This window comes from Aristolochia californica, unplaced genomic scaffold (genome assembly GCF_029961685.1).
Source record: "Aristolochia californica isolate CCGP_79_NKW_82.1479 unplaced genomic scaffold, dmAriCali1.0.hap1 SCAF_6, whole genome shotgun sequence".
Lineage (NCBI taxonomy): Eukaryota > Viridiplantae > Streptophyta > Magnoliopsida > Piperales > Aristolochiaceae > Aristolochia > Aristolochia californica.
Window position 1 is genome coordinate 351,126 of NW_027182257.1, and position 21,623 is coordinate 372,748.

The 21,623-nt window shown below is 42.8% G+C and overlaps 5 protein-coding genes across 6 annotated transcripts; 3 read left to right on the plus strand and 2 right to left on the minus strand.

The window, feature by feature from the left end:
• The first annotated feature begins 1,729 nt into the window (after positions 1-1,729).
• On the plus strand, positions 1,730-4,415 carry LOC137934194 (uncharacterized). The gene is made up of 3 exons (XM_068778462.1): positions 1,730-2,731; positions 4,147-4,269; positions 4,398-4,415. The coding sequence occupies exons 1-3, from the start codon at positions 1,730-1,732 to the stop codon at positions 4,413-4,415; spliced, it is 1,143 nt and encodes a 380-aa protein (XP_068634563.1).
• A 2,252-nt stretch (positions 4,416-6,667) lies between these two features.
• Positions 6,668-9,958, minus strand: LOC137934686 (maltose excess protein 1-like, chloroplastic). Its single transcript, XM_068779168.1, has 9 exons — positions 9,524-9,958; positions 9,235-9,402; positions 8,843-9,133; positions 8,662-8,751; positions 8,297-8,398; positions 8,098-8,216; positions 7,871-7,933; positions 7,724-7,785; positions 6,668-7,116 (listed from the first exon to the last, which is right to left on the minus strand). The coding sequence occupies exons 1-9, from the start codon at positions 9,785-9,787 to the stop codon at positions 7,034-7,036; spliced, it is 1,242 nt and encodes a 413-aa protein (XP_068635269.1). The 5' UTR covers positions 9,788-9,958; the 3' UTR covers positions 6,668-7,033.
• Positions 9,959-13,387: 3,429 nt separating this feature from the next.
• Positions 13,388-15,292, plus strand: LOC137934687 (probable serine/threonine-protein kinase PBL15). Its single transcript, XM_068779169.1, has 5 exons — positions 13,388-13,856; positions 13,969-14,104; positions 14,195-14,331; positions 14,498-14,621; positions 14,732-15,292. Exons 1-5 carry the CDS (start codon positions 13,449-13,451, stop codon positions 15,136-15,138), a joined length of 1,212 nt encoding a protein of 403 aa, XP_068635270.1. The 5' UTR covers positions 13,388-13,448; the 3' UTR covers positions 15,139-15,292.
• A 186-nt stretch (positions 15,293-15,478) lies between these two features.
• Positions 15,479-17,085, plus strand: LOC137934753 (xylulose 5-phosphate/phosphate translocator, chloroplastic). Its single transcript, XM_068779276.1, has one exon. The coding sequence runs from the start codon at positions 15,546-15,548 to the stop codon at positions 16,863-16,865; it is 1,320 nt and encodes a 439-aa protein (XP_068635377.1). The 5' UTR covers positions 15,479-15,545; the 3' UTR covers positions 16,866-17,085.
• Positions 17,086-18,021: 936 nt separating this feature from the next.
• On the minus strand, positions 18,022-21,511 carry LOC137934684 (protein NUCLEAR FUSION DEFECTIVE 4-like). 2 transcript variants are annotated; one of them, XM_068779166.1, is made up of 3 exons: positions 21,022-21,511; positions 18,961-19,802; positions 18,022-18,709 (listed from the first exon to the last, which is right to left on the minus strand). In XM_068779166.1, the coding sequence occupies exons 1-3, from the start codon at positions 21,472-21,474 to the stop codon at positions 18,229-18,231; spliced, it is 1,776 nt and encodes a 591-aa protein (XP_068635267.1). In that variant the 5' UTR covers positions 21,475-21,511; the 3' UTR covers positions 18,022-18,228. The 2 variants fall into 2 exon arrangements, with proteins under 2 accessions (XP_068635267.1, XP_068635268.1); XM_068779167.1 differs by having other exon boundaries at positions 18,598-18,709; positions 18,965-19,802.
• Between the last annotated feature and the right edge of the window lie 112 nt (positions 21,512-21,623).

A 21,623-nucleotide genomic window follows, 5' to 3' on the forward strand; every position in this document is an offset into this window, starting at 1 on the left:
ATGCACGTGAGGTGGGGTAAAAGGTTATTACTGTACTTTCGCGTTGGGGTTCGTGGCTGGTTGTTACGTCATTAGTCACCTCTGTCGTGAGTACGTGAAGCCAAGAGGTGGAAAAGCGGCCGAAAGGCCAAAAGTTTCCCCGGTGGTTTTTTTTGTTTTGGTTTTTTCTTACCCTTTTGATGATCGGAAAAGCTGATCTAAACTCGGCTTCTGAATTGACTAAGAAGGCCCACCTTATCTTGGAAAGGTATTTTGGCCTGATTCTGACCGTTGTTTCAGTGGGCCAGCATGAACATGAACGGTGCACCCGTGATGCAGAAAAATATGGCCACGAAGTAATAATATAAAATAATTTCAAATAATCAAAACAGGTAACAAAATGAGGATGAGATGAGAGAAGCATTCCAACTAAGATTCGATAAAAAAAACCATTCACTTTTTCGGCTGGCAGGCATTTCAAGAACACTACTTTAAAATATTAAAAAAATAAAAACAGGTATTAACTAAGCCCACGAAGTCAGTGCAAGTCAGGAATAAAATTAAAAGAAGAAGAGCTTACCAGTTTCAACTCGAAGTCTTCAACCACTGCCACCCACCACCGGTGGGAACACCGTCCAGGAATACCAGAATTTCGTCTCGAAGGTGGCTGTCATTTTCAAATAGGTCTTGCACTGCTCGGAAATATCTACTTGTATTATTAACGTATAAAATTGAAAATGTCAAGTAAGAATTTGCTTCTTCCTGTTAAGATTTACTCAAAGATTTCTTCCCTTAAAGAGAAATCATGTAATATTCTGTAAATCTGGTGATTGGGGTAATCCCGTTAATCACTCAAATTCTTCCATATATATTTTGTAAAACGGCTATTTAAGCCGATGATGTTAATGAGAAATTAAGATCGAAAGGGAAGTATTATTTTAAGTTGGTATCAGAGCGGGAGAATCATCTCCTTCTCCGTCTCATCGCCGAAGAGCAGAGCGAAAGCTCTGTTCCGTAATCTCAGTCGACGGACTCTGTTTCGCAGCGAAACAGAGCTTTACGCCGACGACCGTAGCCGAGCCACTGCTCGATCTTCTCCTTCTCCTTCTCATCGTCGAAGAGCAGAGCGAAAGCTCTGTTCCGTAATCTCAGTCGACGAACTCTGTTTCGAAACGAAACAGAGCTTTACGCCGCCGACGATCGTAGCCGAGCCAGTGCTCGGCCTTCCGTAACAAAGCTTCGCCGACCGACGAAGAAGAAAAAAAAAACAAGAAGAGACTCACGGGCGCCAGTCCAGCGTGCGTCTCGACGAAGCCTTCCCGACTGCCGTCAGCCCAATCGACGCCGGAAGGGGAAGAGACGCTCGACGAAGCCTTCCCGAGTGCCGTAAGCCCAATCGACGCCGGAAGGGGAAGAAACGCTCGACGAAGCCTTCCCGAGTGCCGTCAGCCCAATCAACGCCGGAAGGGGAAGAGACGCTCGACGAAGCCTTCCTGACGCCGGAAGGGGAAGAGACGCTCGACGAAGGAGAGGTACAGTAAAATTTTATTTTTTGTTCGTTTTAAACTTAGGTCCGGGTTAGTTATTTGCCGAGCGACCCGGTCTGTCCAAGACCAAGATCAGCCCAGCGAAATAACGTGAACCGGACCAGACCAAATCGGACCGGACCGGACCGGACCAATTTTTTACCGAATCAGTCTACGGATCGGACCAATATTTTTTTGGTGTCCCCGCCGATCTTCTTTTCATCATGTCGAAGGAATCAATACCGATTATTCATGTGCAATCCGAAAACTCTGGTTTTACAACCAACGTCACTCTTACTGAAGTCAACTATGATGTATGGTCCCAGATCATGGAGATGCAAATTGCAGGACGAGAAAAGCTCGAATATATTATGGAAAAAACACCATTCCCACAAGAAACGGATGCCTCTTATGCGAAATGGTATGCTGAAAATCAAAAAGTCAAGGGGTGGTTGTTAACCTCTATGTCACCAGATATTATGAAGCGCTATATTCGGCTGCGTACCGCACGCGAAATATGGAAGGCTCTGGAAAAAGCTTTCTATGATGGGTCAGATGAATCACAATTATTTTCATTGAATCAGAGAGCTTTCTCCACCAAACAGACTGGTCGCCCTTTATCAACGTATTATGGTGATCTTGTGGAAAATTTTCAAGAACTTGATCATCGTGACAGGACTATAATGAAAGATTCCGATGATGTGATTGCTTATAGAAAATCCGTTGAAAGACTGCGTGTTCATATTTTCTTAAACGGATTGGATGCAGAATTCGAACAAGTCCGTGGCGAAATTCTCAGAAAAGACCCGATATTGGATCTTGAAGAAGCCTATGCTTATGTACGTCGTGACTCTGTTCGTAGAACCACTTTAAATAGTGAAGTTGATCGTGTTGAGACATCTGCAATGGTAGCACGTCGAGCTAAGCCTAAAATAGCTCGACCATCTGGTCCTAACAGTGATCAAAATCGAACATCAGGATCTCAGAATCGTAGCTATGAGGTTGGAACAACCAAACCAGAGCGCATTTGTACTCACTGTGGTGAGACTGGGCATATAAAGTCACGATGTTATGAACTTATCGGGTATCCAGAATGGTGGGATCCTACAAAAGCGCCTCGCAAACGAAACTTCAAATCAAATAATCATGTTTCCGTTGTAGTAGCAGAACCTTCCACCTCTAACACAACTGAGGATGCATCAGTCTTAATCGCTACATCTGGTAAGGTTCTTAATACTTCCGCTCCTAGTAGAAATAGTGAATGGATAATTGATTCTGGTGCTACTGATCATATGACCTTTGACAATCATCATGTTAAAAGTATGAAACCATTTGAACAACATATCGTATCTACAGCAAATGGTACTCCCTCTCACGTTATTGGAGAAGGTTCTATCACTCTCACTGAAAATCTGAGCCTTGATTCTGTATTAGTTGTTCCAACCCTCAATCATAATCTATTATCAGTTGCTCAAATAACTCGTACTCTGCATTGTATTGTGGTTTTTTGGCCTAACCTTTGTGTTTTTAAGGACATTCGAACTCAGAAGACAATTGGGTATGGTACTAGAAGGGGAAAACTCTATTACCTTGATCTGCAGCCAGAAAGTTTTCATCAGTTAGCCCAAGCGTTCTCCATGAAGAAAAAATCAGCAGATTCGGATATTTGGTTATGGCATAAACGGTTGGGTCATTCATCCTTTGGTTATTTAAAGAAATTGTTTCCTACACTTTTTGAAAAAATATCTATTTCAGATTTTAAGTGTGATATATGTGAATTGGCGAAAAGCCACCGTGTTCCATTCCCAATAAGCATGAATAGGAGTCCAGTACCTTTTATGATTATTCACTCTGATGTGTGGGGTCCAGCAAATATAGCCTCCCTTAGTGGTAAAAGGTGGTTTGTTTCTTTTATTGATGATCATACCCGTATGACTTGGATTTGTTTAATGAAGTAAAAAAGTGAAGTTAGTTCGTTGTTCAAACAATTTCACAAAATGATAGTCACCCAGTATCATTCTACAATACGAACTCTTCGAAGTGACAATGGGGGAGAATTTGTGAATCAAAGTTTCAAAAAATATCTAGATGATCATGGTATTACTCATCAAACTACTTGTCCGTACACCCCTCAACAAAATGGAGTTGCAAAGCGAAAGAACCGCCACCTTCTTGAGGTTGTTCGTGCTTCCTTGTTTGAAGCTCATATGTCGACAAGTTACTGGGGTGAAGCCATCACAACTGCAGCTTACCTTATCAATCGAATACCCTCGAGTGTGTTACAATTTCAGACTCACCTGCTGTGCCGAATCTACCACCAAAAGTTTTTGGGTGTGTAGCCTTTGTTCACCTCCATAAGTCATTGAGACATAAATTGGAACCCCGAGCTCTCAAGTGTGTTTTTGTTGGTTATGCTCAACATCAGAAAGGTTATCGTTGTTATCATCCTCCATCTCACAAATTGTATGTCACTCTTGATGTGGTATTTCACGAAGAACACATGTATTATTCTACTCCCGAGTTTTCAATACAAGGGGAGAATAGGATTGAATTGAAGACCCTTTATCATCATTTGGATATTGTGGATACTACAAGTGGTCAATATTCCGATTACAACTGTGGACATCAAAATGATTCACAGGATGGAGAAAGACAAGACCTGATGGAAGTGATGCAACCAGAGTCTCAGCCGCCATCTTCCTCCCTTCATAATGTACAAATGGATCAATTGCCTTCTGAGTCCGAGTCCATGTCTGAACCTCAGGTAAGTTCCGAAACTCAACTAAGAGTGCTACCTCATCGAACCACAAGAGGAAAACCTAGAGTCAATTATGAACCTCTTCTCACCTCTAAATCTCAGTATCCCATGCATAATTTTGTGTCTTATCATAGATTGTCAAAGGCAAATGAGGTATTTGTGAATCAATTATCTGCTATATCTATTCCTAATAGTGTGCATGGAGCCTTGAAAGATTCTAAATGGAAAGAAGCTATGAATGAAGAAATGAGGTATCTTCAAAAGAATTCAACATGGGAAGTGGTTGACCTACCTGTAGGAAAGAAACCAGTTGGATGCAGGTGGGTATTTACCATTAAATATAAAGCCAATGGCACCATTGAAAGGTTCAAAACAAGGCTTGTCGCCAAAGGATATACTCAAACCTACGGGATCGATTATATGGAGACATTCGCACCAGTGGCCAAAATCAACACCGTTCGGATTCTACTATCTCTGGCTGTGAATCTTGATTGGCCCTTATATCAGTTTGATGTAAAAAATGCATTTTTACACAGAGATCTCCAAGAAGAAGTATATATGGAATTACCTCCTGGATGCATTATGCAAAACAAAGGAGGCCAACAAGTTTGTAAACTGAGTAAATCCCTATATGGTTTGAAGCAGTCCCCGAGGGCGTGGTTTGGAAGGTTCACGAATTTTATGAAATCTATCGGATACAAGCAAAGCAACTCAGATCATACTCTCTTCCTGAAATATAACAAGGAGGCCATCACAGCTCTTATTGTATATGTTGATGATATGATAGTAACTGAGAATGATCCAGAAGAAAAGAAATCATTGCAAAATCGTCTTGCTAGAGATTTTGAAATGAAGGATTTTGGCTACTTAAAATATTTTCTTGGCATTGAAGTGTCCAGATCCAAGGAAGGAATTTTTCTATCTCAACGAAAATATGCTTTGGATTTATTGAAGGAAACTGGTATGACAACATGTAGTCCAGTCAGTACTCCTATGGAAGAAAATTTGAAACTTGGAATACATTCAGATCAAGTTCCTGCTAACAAGGAGCGTTATCAGAGACTAGTTGGGAGGTTAATGTATCTTGCACATACCCGACCAGACTTAGCTTATGTACTAAGTATGGTTAGTCAATTTATGCACTCTCCAAGTGAAGAACATATGAATGCCGTCAACCGTATCCTACGCTACTTGAAATCATCTCTAGGGAAAGAATTTTATTTAAAAAGGGAGGTGACTTGAAAATTGAAGGTTATACCGATGCCAATTGGGCTGGGTCAATAGAAGATCGACGATCTACCTCTGGATACTTTACATTTGTAGGTGGAAATTTGGTCACTTGGAGAAGTAAGAAACAAGAGGTGGTGGCTAGATCTTCAGCTGAAGCCGAATACAGGGGAATGGCCAAGGCAATATGTGAATTATTATGGATCAAAAATCTGATACAAGAACTACATATTGAGCAGACAAGTCCTATGAAATTATATTGTGACAATAAGGCCGCATGTGATATTGCCCACAACCCAGTCCAGCATGATAGAACTAAACATGTTAAAGTTGATAGACACTTTATTAAAGAAAAGTTAGAAACAAGAATCATTGAAGTCCCTCATGTTCGATTTGAGGATCAACTTGTCGATGTGCTAACCAAGGCAGTGTCTTACCGAGCTTTTAACAAATGTCTTGACAAGTTGGGCATAAGTGATATATATGCACCAACTTGAGGGGGAGTGTTAAGATTTACTCAAAGATTTCTTCCCTTAAGGAGAAATCATGTAATATTCTGTAAATCTGGTGATTGGGGTAATCCCATTAATCACTCAAATTCTTCCATGTATATTTTGTAAAACGGCTATTTAAGCCGATGATGTGAATAAGAAATTAAGATCGAAAGCGAAGTATTATTTTAAGTCTTCCCCCACCGACAGAAACCTGCTCCTGGTTTTTTTGCGAAAACTGTACTTCATCAGAAGCTTAATGAAGATGATCTTGGGCGGAGAATACTAATGGTGTATCAGTGTTTGAACTAAAGAACATGGTTAAGAGCAGGAACTGAGGTACGTTGTGAAATGGGTGCAGCAGATCACTGCAAGAATGATATTTAATATCTCCAGATTCTTAAATACACTTGCATGTTATACATGACATAATCTTTCATGACTAGTTCAATGCTATATTATACATTCCCCTGCAATGAACAAGATAAACTGATAGATCAATCATGAAGAGTAGATTTCACCTGACCTGACATTTACACACAAAATCCTCACAACTGCAACAAGGTAATGTATGATACAGAACTATGAATTACCTACAAAGGTATTTCCACTTTCCATAGGAAAACAAGTGCTCGTATCAAAGGTGAACGCAGCCCAATAAAGCAATTGAAACGAGAAACTTGGCATCCATTAACAGATGTAGACAGCTTTACTAAAAAGTCATCAGGATTCTACCCATACACATGGTATGGTGGCCTTATGAATCCAAAGTATACATGATGCTCTTCCTGTGATCAGAAGTTTCAATAACAAAAAGTCCAATTACGTGGGAATAAGAATGTTTGAAACCAATGAGACAGGGTAGGAGAAATTTATTCGCAACCTATCTTTCCTAAAGTTTCTCCTTTATTAAAACAGACCACAGATTCATGCAATTCCTGTTTTGGAGGAATCTGCCAATTTAGAAGACTTTCAAGAAGCTTTTGTTCCGAGATCTACAGCAATATTGTCTCCATGCCGAAACAATGTGAAGCTCAGAGTAGTCAATAGAATCATGATCCAAATACCAACTCCTTCAAAGACCCAATTGGAGATCTGTACCCATAAGCTTTTGTGTCCCTCCAGAGAGCTATTCCTGAAAGAGAAAGGAGCAACTAAACTAGAAGTTTGTTTTCATTAAATCATGTAGCCTTAACATTATTCAGATAACAACACATATAAGCAATTGTTGATCATTTGCTACCAGGGCCAGCAAGAAGGCTTAGGAAAACCAAGAAGATATCTGAAACCTATAGTAAGAACAGAACTGAAAGAAACAACAGTGTCCAAAAAGTTTGTTAGCTCAAGTCAAGGCACACAGATTTTTATTCTGACCTATTACAGGTTCTAATGATTTCATGTGCTTTATTCTTTTAACCTATTCTACAAAGAGAATAATTTTTTTCTTTCAGTAATATGACATATTCATTACCCTCATAAAGCTATCAAACTAAAGTGAATAGCATCAATCTGCAAGACCAACTTCATCAATGCTATAGGTCGGTAACTAAACTAAAGAAAACACCAATCAGCAAAGACAGTTAATCTAACAACCTTTCAATCAGCACAAGTACAAAAATCAAAGAACCATTAACCTTCGTATTTCGATGATCACATCAAAATGGGATGTTAAAATAAGTATGTTTAACTAAAGCAGAAAATAACTATATAAGAAAACAAATGAAACAAGTTGAGAAGCACACCTATCCATGTAGCTAAGCTAAAAGCTGCAGCCAAGAAGAATTCCTTGCTAATGCTTTTAAAGCTGGGACAAGAATCCAACAACTTGAATTACTTTAACGGCTCATCATGTTTAATAAGATGAATACTTCAATAAGGAGAATTCTTACTAGTACATGCATGCTAGATTCCCAAGTCCCATAAGTACTGAAGCCCAGCCGGAACCAGTAAACCTGGAAAGTACATATTTTTTTTATAAATCAATGACTGATTAAAAAGTACTACTAAGAGCTATTTTATTTTTTAACTGTTAGTCAGAGGAAGTCAAATCAAATAGTTGCTATCTTCAGTACACCAGGGGATGGGGGGGAGAGAGAGACAGAGAGAGAGAGAGTACCACATGAAGTCACGAATGAAAAGTGCTCTTGGAATCATAAGACCATTTCCGATCATGGCAAGCAACATTGATAATGCAGACAAGCCTCTGATGTTATCTGGATTGAGAAAATTTGTCCACTGAAAAAGGCAGAAATGCAATTACCAGCATAATGGATGAACACTAACTTGATTCTTAACAAAACACAGATATCAAATACCATCTGTGCAATTGGCATCCACATGAAGAGCAGAGTCGCAGTCCAACCAGATGTAGAGCGCAAAATTTTGACACCCGACTCTGGGAGTTTGCCTATTCTTGCCTGCAAAGTCCCACCAACTGCACAATTAAAATGTATTCTGCAAGCTCAATCAGACAGTGCCTACAAACTACAGAGAATGCAATAGACAAATAAAATGAGGACAGACTGAAACATAAATAACATGTCTCCATGACAGTATTTATATGCATTTAAATTTCAGGTAAATCAGTTTTGCCTTTAAATGAACGAGGTTTACAATCATTTGTTTTGCTGATGAACTAAACTGATTCGTTCAATAAAAACAAAAGACACATCAAACTCACCAAACCAACAGCTAAAAGGGCCAAAGAGAAGGCAATCAACCCCGGCAAAATGCTGTTGGGGATAGAGGGAACAAACGTCGACCACATTACCTACAAAACCATCAAGTTGAAAGAACTTTAAGATTCTCGTCTTGTAGAAAGACTTGCCACTGAAGAATTCAAATTTTTACCAGAAACTCACTTGAGGGAGAACTGAGACACCTCCGATAGTTATAACATCTTCCCAACAACTCCATATTCCAGCATTAAGCCAGTTAAAATAATTCAAGAAATTCAGAATAAGCCCAGACGCGACAGCGATCGAAGTGACTATGAAATGAGGAAAAGGCATAGCTTTAGCCATCGCCAACTGCACAAGAACGACATAAATAGATATAACTCCCAATGTCTGTACAAAAATAGCTTCTGTCTCTCTCTTCTTTGCGAAGTAGGAAAGAAGGGAAAGGTTCCCCAGTAGACCGGTCAGCATACCCTGAGAACAGGAACACAGAGAGGAGAAGAGAATGGTAGGAAAAGTTAGATATTCGAACATGAAAAGGAAAAGATGAACGTTCCAAAAGGGAAGAAAATTACCAGCCATGGAACTGCAAGCAACGCGGCACTGTTTCCCGCCAAAAGATTCTGAGCGTTGAGTACGATCTGTGGAAGCTGTATCAGAAAAAACGGAAAATTGGACGCGGCGGCAAATTTGGCGGTCAAATAATCCCACTGTTGGTAGTTTTGGTTCTTCTCTAACGCTCCCTGATTAAACAGAGTAACTTCAGAACTTCGTTTTCAGTGCCCTTGAGTTGAAATCATCACAACAATACCACAGCAAGTCACTCCAAAAAATTAAAAAGTCATTTTGGAGATAACGAATCACCTTCTCAAGAGGATAATGAGCGTCGGAATCTACTGAACGGCAAGACTTAAGTTTCAGCCGATGCAAATTTGGAGCCGAAGTGAAGAAGCAAGAAGCAACAGTTAACGGCTCGCAAAATTTTGACGAGATGTTGCGCTCCGGCACAGAAAGAACCGACGATTTCAAGGAAACGGAGTACAGTGGTTTTGACGAATGGAGCAGAGAGGGGAAGCGACGAGAGCACGAAGAGGAAGGCGCCCTTGCCAAGGGCACATACCCTGCCATGAGCCCGCCTGCGACCAGCAAGAACCTGAAACAGATCTATGAAAGGAAAGAGTAGCAGAGAGGCTCTGTACTGTTCGTAGCAGCACGGCGTCTCTTGGGCGAGAGAGACCGGAAACTGAAAATCCGGAGTGAAGGAAGGCAGTTGAGCTCGTGAACTATGAATGGAAGGAACAGTAGAATGAGAATCAGAGATTGATGATCGAAGCTTAAAATGACGCGTGTCTGGCGTTTTTGTCGTCGTGGCGGATGAAGGAACTGGAACACGAAAAGTGTTTTCGGGGAAATTTAACTCCCACGATACTTCTGAAATCTGAATTCTGACGTGTCGGAACCACTATTTGGCCCTCGGTGGGCGTATCGCCGATACATCCGATCTTGATCATACGGCCAAGACAGAGGGTGTATTGTGGCCTTAGGTAAGAGAGTCACTAGATATTTAGTATCGGCTATTTCCGAGGAAGTGATTTCCGACACTACATTGGTGGGGCAATAACGGAGCCCGCAATAGGAAATGACCATCGCCGTCGCCGGATCCTCAGCTTACATTTAATGGATCCCATGTTCGGATCCGGATCCCCAGTTTACCGAATCTTGCGCTCCATATCTCGCAAAAACGCACAATGTGACATGTGAAAGCATGTGACCCATACCCACTTGCACAAATCTAAGGACCCACGTAACCAGTCGGACTTAGGTGCATTTCTGTACAATAACTATAAGCATGGGTATTTTTTACTCTGACTCGTGACTGGGCTCAAACTCGGGTGAGTCGGAAGGAATTCGGATAGAACATAGAGTTGAAGCCAACTCGTCCGAGTCAATTCAATAAGGCAAGAAACATACCTCTTCTAATTGAACTCGATTTGATGGGTCAATCCAAAATGAGTTAAAACAACATTAGGTTGGGTTTGAATTGGTCATACAAATCTAGGTTTGTTATGGACAAGTGACATCAATTGTATCAATATGTGCGAATCTTTGAGATATCTATTATATATAAATAAATTTATTTTTATTTTTATTACATAATTTTACCCCAAAATTATTATTATTATTATTTCATTCTATTGAGAGTTTTTTTATGTAAACTTTAAATTAATTCCACTTCAACGGAACTTTTAAATAATTCACTGGGTATGCAAAATGGGTTGAGTTTCACGTGTCTGAGTGGTGGTTTTTCGCACTTAATAGACCGGTCTGTTGACTTGTATTGGCTAAGCGTTTAATATAGTATCAAACCTGGGCACCACGTTTTGCATTTGAATTCCGACAGAAGCGATAGTGAACGGGAACGGTGGGTGTCAGAGCTAAGTGGTTTCGGTTCACCCCTGGTCCACTGATGGGTTAAGTACTTGGTTTTCCGCACTTAACCGACCAGTCATTTAGATTGTATTAGCCAACCCCTTGACATCAAGAGTTCTAGGGCATGCCATGTCTCACGTTCGAATCCCTTCAAATCCCGTGAGAGATAGTAAAGAATAAGTGGGTTGGATGTCAGAGTAATGCCATCCACCCTTGTGAGTAGTGGCTCTAAGTCAAACTCGATCTATTCGTGAAGTGGGTGGCCCTTAGGGAGGACCTCTTGGTGTGCAAAATCAAGTGGAACTAACTTTCAAGTGAGATGATGCTTCAATCGTTAAAATATAACGAGGGGCCTTAACACGAGAGGATGAAAGCTCGCTCCTTATTTCTAATTGGTATAGAAAATAAAACATTTATTTCTTGAGATAATATTCTCTCTCCCTCTGCGCTTTCGAGGCTTATTACGCAGTCTCTTACTCGATGAAGATGCACTGACATGGTAATTGGTAACCTTCTTCCTTCCTTGGCTAGCTACTATAATTCGAAAATCACACGACGCACTTCCTCTCATCACCACAGAAAATCACACCTTATCGCGCATTTGCGATTCAGGGGAGCAAAAACTAGTTTCTGAGCGATCCTCTCTCTGTCTCACTTGCTCGCATTCTTCAGCTTGCTACGCATAAAACTCCTTAATTACAGTTTGGGAATTTTATCAAAATACCCATTTTAGCATGTATGACCATTCTTTACCCGTTCTATCTTTTTTTGTTATCTGTTGAGTTCAAACTCCCAATAGCGGTGTTCTGTTTTCATTTTTCGGCTATGGGAAGAAGAAAGACAGAATAAAACTAATACGGGGAACGGCCAAGAATCCAGTAAAGGACGAAACACGGGTTCGCCGGACGCGTGAAGAAACTGACGACGTTTACTGGACAACACGAAACTGACTTCGTAAGGGGAAGAAATCGGAAATAATCGATAGAGAAAGACGTCAACCTAGATAGATAACCAAAACAAAAAAGGGAAAGATTATCCAGAGAGATGAGCAAAGAAACCGGAGGCGGAGGAAATTCAATTCTAATACATGTTTATTTACTGAAGCTTCAAGCAAAACGCTTTCTCGAATCGAATCAGCCCTAAAATGCGAAAAAAACACGTTTGTAACGGTTTAGACAAGGGATTTACCCAACCGAGTCATTGTCCGAGTCCACTCGGACTGGACTGCTTGCAGGGTTTCGGACGTTTTTCTTTGTTATAATCAGCTTAGTAGTAACAGGATACCCACTGCAGACCGCAACTCAATCGAACGAGGCAAGGTCCGAGTCAATGCCTGGCCCAACTCGAATGGATAAATGACGGTCTCTGCGTCGTTTTTCGTCGAGGAAAAGTAGCGATTTCTCACCGGAAAACGATACAGAGGCGTCGTCGTGTAAGAGGCCGGAACAGACGCCTCTGCATCGTGTTCCGGCGATGGATCTTCCAAGCGGTAGTGTATTCTCATCGGAAAACGATGCAAATCCGTCGTTTTAATGTGATTTCTCGGTCGGTCCAAATGTGAAACCATTCTGATCCTCATGGTATTCAGCGTGACCTCATCGTCGGATTCTCTGCAAAATGGCTACAAACGTCTAGCAAAATCTAGTTTATTGCGAGTTAGTAAGCAAGATTAGATATTTAAACGAAATCGAAGCTCTTATCGTTTTGTCCGCACTTGCAACTTGCAAGGCTTATTGAGCATCCTCTGCCTCTGTATAACCCTTTAGTGGAGCAGGACGCAATCGTATACTTCCGAACTTCCCAGGCCAACTGCTCCCAAGAATATACACAAAACAATTCTTCTCATCCCCACAAAAGTCGTACCTTATGACGCCTAACAATTTGCGTATTTATAGTATGAGTATACATAACCCAGTTTTTTAATTGTTTATTTTGCAGTCAACATGTTGATGGGCTTCTTTCTTTTGATTTGCAGCAGAGAAGATTGAAAATATTCTACGAAAAAATCGTTACTGATACAGTTTTATTCAGAAATGAGGGAGCATAGACCTTGATTTTACTCAGAGTGGTACAGTAACGGCGAGGTTCCGTTTTTATGATTCATCTGGGACCCGCGAAGCCAATCCATTGTGTCTCATCTTTTGGAGCTCAATTTCCCGACTTGGGGTGTTGTAATCACGGGAAGAAGCGGCAGCAGAAGAAGACAGAGAACAAAACTAATACCGCTAAAGCTCTATGTTCAGCAGAGAACAAAAGGTAGCAGAGTGGTTGGAGCAGTTAGGAAGAAACGAATGTCCCCCCAAATTTTCGATAATAACAGAGTCACACGAGCAGATCCCATGTTCTCCTTCCTCCGGCCATGACAAAGCCTTGGAGACCTTTCACGGCGACTTGCTGCTCCGTCGAAGGCCAGACGGTTTTGGGTAATCTAAGCCGTTGCAGGCCGACGCGGTCCGAGTTCTCGAAGAAGGTTTCTGAGGGGTCATCTTTCCGCAGACTGTCCTTCTCTGACCTTAGTAGCTGTCCTTCCATTCGCATCAACGAAGAGTTCTCGCACTCCTTGGGGTCTGGACTGTATGTCTTTCAGCTGAGCGAGCTCCGAGCCATTACTCAGAATTTCTCCAGCAATTTTCTCCTAGGCGAAGGAGGCTTTGGCACCGTGCATAAAGGGTATGTCGATGATAAGATGCGTCTGGGCTTGAAGGCTCAGGCCGTCGCTGTTAAACTTCTTGACATTGAAGGACTGCAAGGTCACCGGGAATGGCTGGTATGTGCTTTCTTCTCATCTTATTTGAATCCAATCTCCATTTCTGAAGAGGGTCTTCCGATTCCTGCTTACCTATGCGAATGAATCATTTCCCCTGTTTATATAATCTTAGGCAGAGGTGATATTTCTGGGGCAACTCAGGCACCAGCATTTGGTGAAACTGATTGGCTACTGCTGCGAGGAGGAAGAAAGGCTCCTGGTCTACGAATTCATGCCTCGAGGAAGCTTGGAGAATCATCTGTTCAGGAGTATGCCGTAGTTCTCATTTATGCCGTACTTTATAAAACGGACATCCAATTTTCTTGTATTGAGGTTGATCGTAAACATTGATGTTATAGGAATTTCGATATCCTTACCATGGGCGACTAGGTTGAAGATAGCTATCGGAGCAGCCAAAGGCCTGGCCTTTTTGCATGAAGCCGAGACGCCTGTTATTTACAGAGATTTCAAGGCTTCCAACGTCTTACTAGATTCTGTCAGCAGCCTCTATTTCTTATCCGAATTTAATCAATAACATATACACAAACCATTATTTTGGTTTCTTCCTCCAGCAAGAAGCTGGCCTCTTCCAGTTAATAATGCTTCAAAGTCTGAATTGTCAATAGAGATAGTACATAACTTGCTCTGTTTTTGAGTCCCAGGATTTCACTGCAAAACTGTCGGACTTCGGGCTGGCAAAGATGGGACCTGAGGGAGAAGACACCCATGTTACGACGAGAGTGATGGGAACCCATGGCTATGCAGCGCCAGAGTATGTCATGACAGGTGGTGACATCCACCATTTATCTTCAATCTTTCTCCTAGAAATCTCTGTTCAATCTCGGTTCAATTCTCTTACGTCCTCAAAACTAATTCATCAAACATTGTGTGGGCAGGACACCTGACAACCAAAAGCGATGTGTACAGCTTCGGCATAGTTCTGCTAGAACTGCTAACAGGGAGACGATCAATGGACAAGACCAAACCTAAAAACCAGCAAAATCTCGTCGACTGGACGAAGCCTTACTTGACAAGCAGCAGAAAATTGCGATTTATCATGGACCCCAAGCTCGGCGGCCAGTACTCAGTCAAAGGAGCGAAAGAGGTAGCAGGTCTGGCTCTACGATGCGTTAGCTCAAATCCTAAGGACAGGCCGCGGATGTCAGCTGTTGTGGAGACCCTTGAGGGTTTGCAGCACCTCAAAGACATGGCGATCACCTCTGGCGTTTGGCCTGCAAACCAGAGATCAGGCAGGAAGGGTGTCAGTGTTAAACCCAGCAGGGAAATCAAGGCCAGTGCTTAGTAGAAGGCCCGAAGCTCGTTCCTATACGTAGGGAAGAAGGAAGAGTGATGATTTTCCTCTACTGTTTTTCAGCATGTATCCTCATATTTTCAGAATTATATGTAAATATTATGTCCTAACGTATATATTATATCTTACTATAAAATTAGACCAGACCAAGACAAAAAACCCCCAAAATACTAAAGGGCTATCTCAAATGTTTAGTATCCGATGGAATCTCACAGAACTCTCACGATAACGGCTGTAACAGTAGCGTTTACGGAATACCCCCGTCGTCTTGGGATCTTTTTCTCCTCTCGCCTTCTGGGATGGCGTTTGATATCAGAGGGACGCCGCAGCCAGAAATATTAGAACTTTTTAGTATCTTCAATCTTCGTCTCTTTATTTTTCTTCGTGATTTGTCCGGTATGACTAGCATGCTTTCCCTGAATCCCTGCACAGTTCCGACATTTGTCTCTCAAAGCTGCTGCAGCAGAAAGAGATTTCCCGATCGTTTTCATCAGAATCAGTCCAGCGCTTTCTCCAGATTCATCTCAGGTGCCTCCATGTACGATAATTTTTTTCCGAAAGCTTATCTGAAGTCGTTCGGTCATGGCATTCATGACTGCCCATCTGATGTTCCTCCCGTTGCCGAGCAGCGGATACTTGGGTTGAGTTCTGGAGTCTCCAATTTGTTGTTACATGCGAACCCCTTTTCGTTTTCGAGAAAGAAGAAGCAATCGGGAAATTTTCGAGCGGCTTCAGATGCTCCTCGGGAGGTTAGTCAGGATGGGGAGCCTGAATCGAAGCCGAAGACCCTTCAACTGGCTGTCATTTTTGGTCTTTGGTACTTCCAGAACATCGTCTTCAACATCTATAACAAAAAGGCCTTGAATGTTTTCCCCTTTCCATGGCTGCTGGCATCTTTTCAGTTGCTTGCGGGCTCCATCTGGATGTTCTTTTTATGGTCTTTTAAGATCCAGCCCTGCCCGAAAGTCTCCAAAGAGTTCATCTTGGCTCTCCTCGGCCCTGCATTCTTCCACACAGTGGGCCACATCTCAGCCTGTGTTTCCTTCTCCAAGGTCGCCGTCTCCTTCACCCATGTCATCAAATCAGCCGAGCCCGTCTTCTCTGTTGTCTTCTCGACTTTCCTAGGTTCATCCTACCCTTTAAGTGTCTGGCTCTCGATCCTCCCCATTGTTATGGGTTGCTCCCTCGCTGCAGTCACTGAAGTCTCCTTCAATCTGGGAGGGCTATCGGGAGCTCTTATCAGCAATGTCGGTTTTGTTCTGAGAAACATCTATTCTAAAAAGAGTCTGCAGAGTTTCAAGGAGGTGAACGGGCTCAATCTGTATGGCTGGATCAGTATAGTTTCGTTGCTTTATCTCTTCCCTGTTGCAGTGTTTGTGGAAGGATCCCAGTGGGTGGAAGGATACAAACAAGCGATTCAAACTGTTGGGAAGCCTTCGACATTTTATTTATGGGTGATTCTGTCGGGGATTTTCTATCATCTCTACAACCAATCTTCGTACCAAGCACTTGATGATATCAGTCCATTGACATTCTCGGTTAGTAACACAATGAAGAGAGTAGTAGTCATCGTGGCTACTGTGATTGTCTTCAGAAATCCTGTTCAACCTTTGAATGCTCTGGGGTCTGCAATCGCGGTTTTAGGTACTTTCCTGTATTCGCAGGCCACAGCCGCCAGTAAAAATGGGAAGAAAGATGGTGGAGTAAAGAAGAACTGATCAGTGGTAATTTGGACTCTGCTTTGTGTTTCTTTTCTGGTGGGTCTATAGAAAAACAAATTTTTCTTCTTTCTTTGCCCTTTTTTCCCCAAATAGGAAAGCATACTTACTGAAGAATTGGAGTTTGGGAGGTTATGCGATTCTATTCATTTGTCTCTGGGTCTGAGGTTTGGAGGGTACTCCGAAGATGCATTTCATTATTTATGTTTCTTTTTGGATTTTTCTTCTAGTTCATCAAGAGATATCGTGTAGCTGTAGTGAAGCTGATGAAAATCAGAGTCAAAATTTGTTTGAAATCTAGCAGAATGAGATTAGTTTCATTTTTTTTTTTTCAAATCCATGGCATTTGTGGTCTTTTTTCACCAATATCTTTCATGGGATGTTTGTTGAACTGTGATTGACACAAATTACCATTTTAATATAGTTATGACAGTTAAGTAATCCCTCACACCTTAACATGGAACTTCAATGGATGAAAGCTAGCTTTTATCATTCAAATCCCAAGAATCAATCTCCAGCTACTCGATTACTGCTTTCTTTTCTCTGATATTGAAATCCTCTTCATACAATAATAGTTTTCGGAGATTCTTCTGTTTGTTATTTACCAGAGATCGATATATTATCAAATGCAAATCATTTTATGCAGACTCAGAAGCGAAACGATGTGTGTTTACTTTCGAATGTCAGTTGTATGCGCTTGCTACTTCTGCCTTCTCTGTTTTTTTTCTGGATGGATATTGTGGTTTCTCTTAGCCAGCTCTTATGCCGAACCATCTGTTCTGTTTCTGTGTAAACCGTCCATCGCCTCAGATTTTCACCCTTTTTTGTTTTAGTAAAGGCTTGAATTTTCATTTGACATTGATATCTGTCCAAGCTTCATGACGACGCCTCAGTTGAAAAATAAGCTGCTTGCTCAAACTCTTAAGTTCTTTGGCGTGCAATGCTCTTGGCAGAATCACTACTGAAACTCTTGGATGCCATAATCCCAGGATAGGATTGTCTCATTTCAGAGCTAAAAACTTCTGCTATTTGCTGTGGACCTACAGGGATTTGGTTCAAAAGGAGCGATAAATTATGTATCCAGTCTCAAAGACACCCTCACCGTTGCAGAATTCCCTTAAAAAAAAGGATGCCGATGACAAAGAACCCCAAAAGAACTAAACACTGTACTAGCATGATTTTCCAGAATGAAAGTTCACATCCTCTGAACTGTCTTGACTGTCGAGGATCAACTCTGTCCATTTCGATTTGAGGAAAATTAACAGGGTGGAAAAGAGCAATGAGCCGTCAGAAATTCCTCGCAAGAACGCTTCGTGAAAGAGTTTCAAGAGGCAAATCGTTTTTTCACGTATCTTGGTAGCCATTAAAACCCCTGGGTGATAGTTCTATTATATTCGAACCGATTATAAACAGGCCGTGTTCGAAAGAAAAGAGCAAAGCTAGAAGCAACACCCACTACACAGATGCACCCCCACCATAGAAACGTCTCCCTGTAGCACTGTCTACCCATGCACACGATGGCACCCTCCACCAAGACGATGCTATGCGGGTTGGAGGAGCTGCCATTGGCGTCGTAGAGTAGAGCGGCAAGGGATCCGTAGACAAGGGAGCCGAGAGGGATGTTTGTGATCAAAATGTTGTGGTTGACGCCGAAGCTGTTGGGGCCGAAGAGCTCCGAGGTGATGGATACAGCGGCGGCAAAGATGAAGCCGGAGCTTAGGCCGACCAGTCCCGTTCCGATTTGGAGAGCTTTCCCGCCGGTGGCTGTGGCAAGTAAGAGGAAGGCCGTCGGCATGGGTGCTAATGCAGCAGCCAGCCACAGCGTTCTCGCGTAGTAGACCTTCCTGTACATGTAAAAAAGGCATAAACTGAATATCGGAAGTAAAAGATTTAATTACTTAATTAAATACTCATAAAAACATTATTAGTGAATCTTTTGTGCTCAAATGACTCAAAATCATAGGGCCGTTTTTGTATTTTTTTCCCATTTCTTTTTTTATCAACACAAACGATCAATCTAGGGTAGAAGCTAGCATGTAAGTATTAATGGAAGTTAATTAAGGTACTGTAAATTGTAAAATGAGACACTACTTACTCACGGAAGAAGTCTGGAGCGGCAGCAAGCAAACGGCCGAAGAAGGAACAGGCAGAGTAGAGGGTGACAAGCGCCTCCGTCTCGGCAGCGTAACCGAGCGACTGCGCTATCTGGCCGAGGTTGTTGCTGTAAACAATCCCCACGGTCCCGCCACAGAAATACGCCAGGTAGTAGAGCCAGAAATCGAGCCTCCCCACCAGCATCTTCGCCGAGTGCTCCTCCCCCAACACGTTCTCACAGAACCCGCTGCCGTCGTCGCTTTCCTTCCTCTCGCCGGAGCCCCCGTTATCCTTTCCCATCAGCCCCTTCTGCAGCTCGAGATTCTCCACGTCGACCAGATTGAACCCGGAGTAGATGGTCCGTTTGGCCCATTCCCGCGCGTAGATGACCCCTGGGATAAAGAGTGGGAAAGTGAGCGTGAGGAGGGCCCCGGCGAAGAGGAGACGCGCTACGGTGAGACCGGAAGCGAGAGAGTTGAGAACGAGGAGGTAGATCCCGGCGAGTAAAGCGAGAACGTAGAGGAGAAGGAAGACTAGAGAGTCACGCCGGGCTTCGTCCTGGGAGACGGGGTGCTTCACGGCGGTTTGGCGGATGACGGGGAGAAGCACGACGACGGAGATGACTAGTGGGACGAGGGCGTTGAGGAGTAGGTAGAGGGCGTTGGACTCCAGTGGGACGGCTCTGGCGAGGAGAGTGTACAGCGCCGGGCTGACGCCGTTGTAGCTGACGGTGAGGGAGAGGGCAAGCGAGCGGTTGACGGTGAAGTTCCGGATGCAGAGAACGAAGCAGACGGTGTTGAACCAACAGATGCTGCAGCCGGCAACCAGGCAGAGGAAGAACACCTGTAGGAGAAGAAGGAGAAGCAGATTTTCACTTCGTTTGACCAATCAGGAAAACGTCAAACAAATTAAAAAAAAAAAAAAAAAAAAAAAGAAGCCAATATGGTAGTGGCCGGTGGGAACGTGGCTGGACGAGGCGAGCCTCCGCTGATAACGTGCCTGATCTACCAGAGAAAGTAGGTGGCACGTGGTTCGGTTCGTTCAAACACGTGCGGCTCGTGTGGTTGCCATTCCGTTTTAACCGATTTATGCAGAAATTAATAAAGAATGTTCTCTTGACTCTTATGTCGCCGAATCACCGGAAAGGAGGCCGAAACGGCACGTTACACATACAGTTGCAACTTACCACGTGTTGCGCGTGTCTAGACTCGAGGGTGCCTCGCATGCAGGGGGAGGAAAACCTTTAACCAAAAAGCAGAGATTTCAGGGAAGATTTGACTGTGCGCTGGAGCTGACGACGAGGCAAGAAAGCAACTAGGAATTAATCTTTCACGAATTTTTAATCGACAACTCACGGATTCGTGGAATTCTAAGTTGTCTCCTCCCACGAGAATCAGATCAAGCAGATGGTTGAAAACTGGGTAGGACTCGCGAACAGTCGAGCAGCAGAGCTCTGCTTGTTCTTTGAATCCTTTGTTTTTTTTTTTTTTATTATTTGGATAAATGTAAAGAAGCCGTAAAGGTCAAAAACTCTTGCCGGTCCCCTGGAGGAGACGATGACTGCCGGTGGTTTTCTCTCCCTGTGCTTGCGGAAGCAATGTGATTGATGGGCAGATCGCCGTCTTCTGTTAAGAATGAAGATGAATGGAGACTGCAGAGGACACTGAGAGAACTCGTTCTATTGGTTCAATTCGCTAAAAAGATTTTGATTTGTGCATAAGACACATAAGAGAGGGTTCGGAAGAAATGAAGGAGTACCACTAGAAATAAAAGAAATCTTTTTAATGTAATTTTGGTAAGCTGAGAATGCTCCGTTACGCAATCACGAGCGGAAAAAAGATGAAGAAGAGATTTTGGTGGAAATAAGAAATCCAGCGAACCCAATTCGAATTCTGGCAAGATTCAATAGAAATAGAGGAGAAGGGAAAACAGACGCAGAGACGACATCAGAGTTCTGCTTCTGCAGCACGGTTCATAGTTGCGCATGATAATGCAATTTCTATTGGAAACGACAAATGGAAATGAGAGAGAAGTAGGATCAAATGATTCAAAATAAACTCACCATGAAATACGGTAACGAGAGAAGATTCTGCAAGACGAGCCACTGCAACCCGTACCCAACAAGGCCCATGAACGCCGCAATAAACAGAACGACCGGCAACGGAAGACAAAGCAGAGCAAGACCCGACGACCACCCAAACGCCTTCCCAAGATCCGACGCCACTGCCAGGTAATTCAACTGCACCTGAGAAACCCCCATAACCGATTTCAAATTCGACGAATACGCCGAGAAATCGAAATTAGTCCCCGTAAAAGCCTGAATCCAAATCGTCGCCACCAGAATCATCCATTTCCTCGACTGCCCAGCCATGGCCAACCACAGGCACCTGATGTAATCCCCGGGGCGTAAGATTCCAAATTCCCCTGACGGGGAGCCTCTCTTCTTCTGGGTCTTCTGGTGCGGGAGGTGCTCCGGGTAGAACCTGCGCTTTTCGGAGTCCCGTCGTGGCCGCATTTATTCCATAGCCTTTTGCGTCGTTTTCCTCATCGAATACCGGTTTTTCCCTGTAATCTCTTCCTGGTCTTTTGTTCATCTTATACTTCTGTCAGTGTTGGGATTTTTTAAATCTTCTTTTAATCAGAGCAGACGCCGTCGAGTTGTGG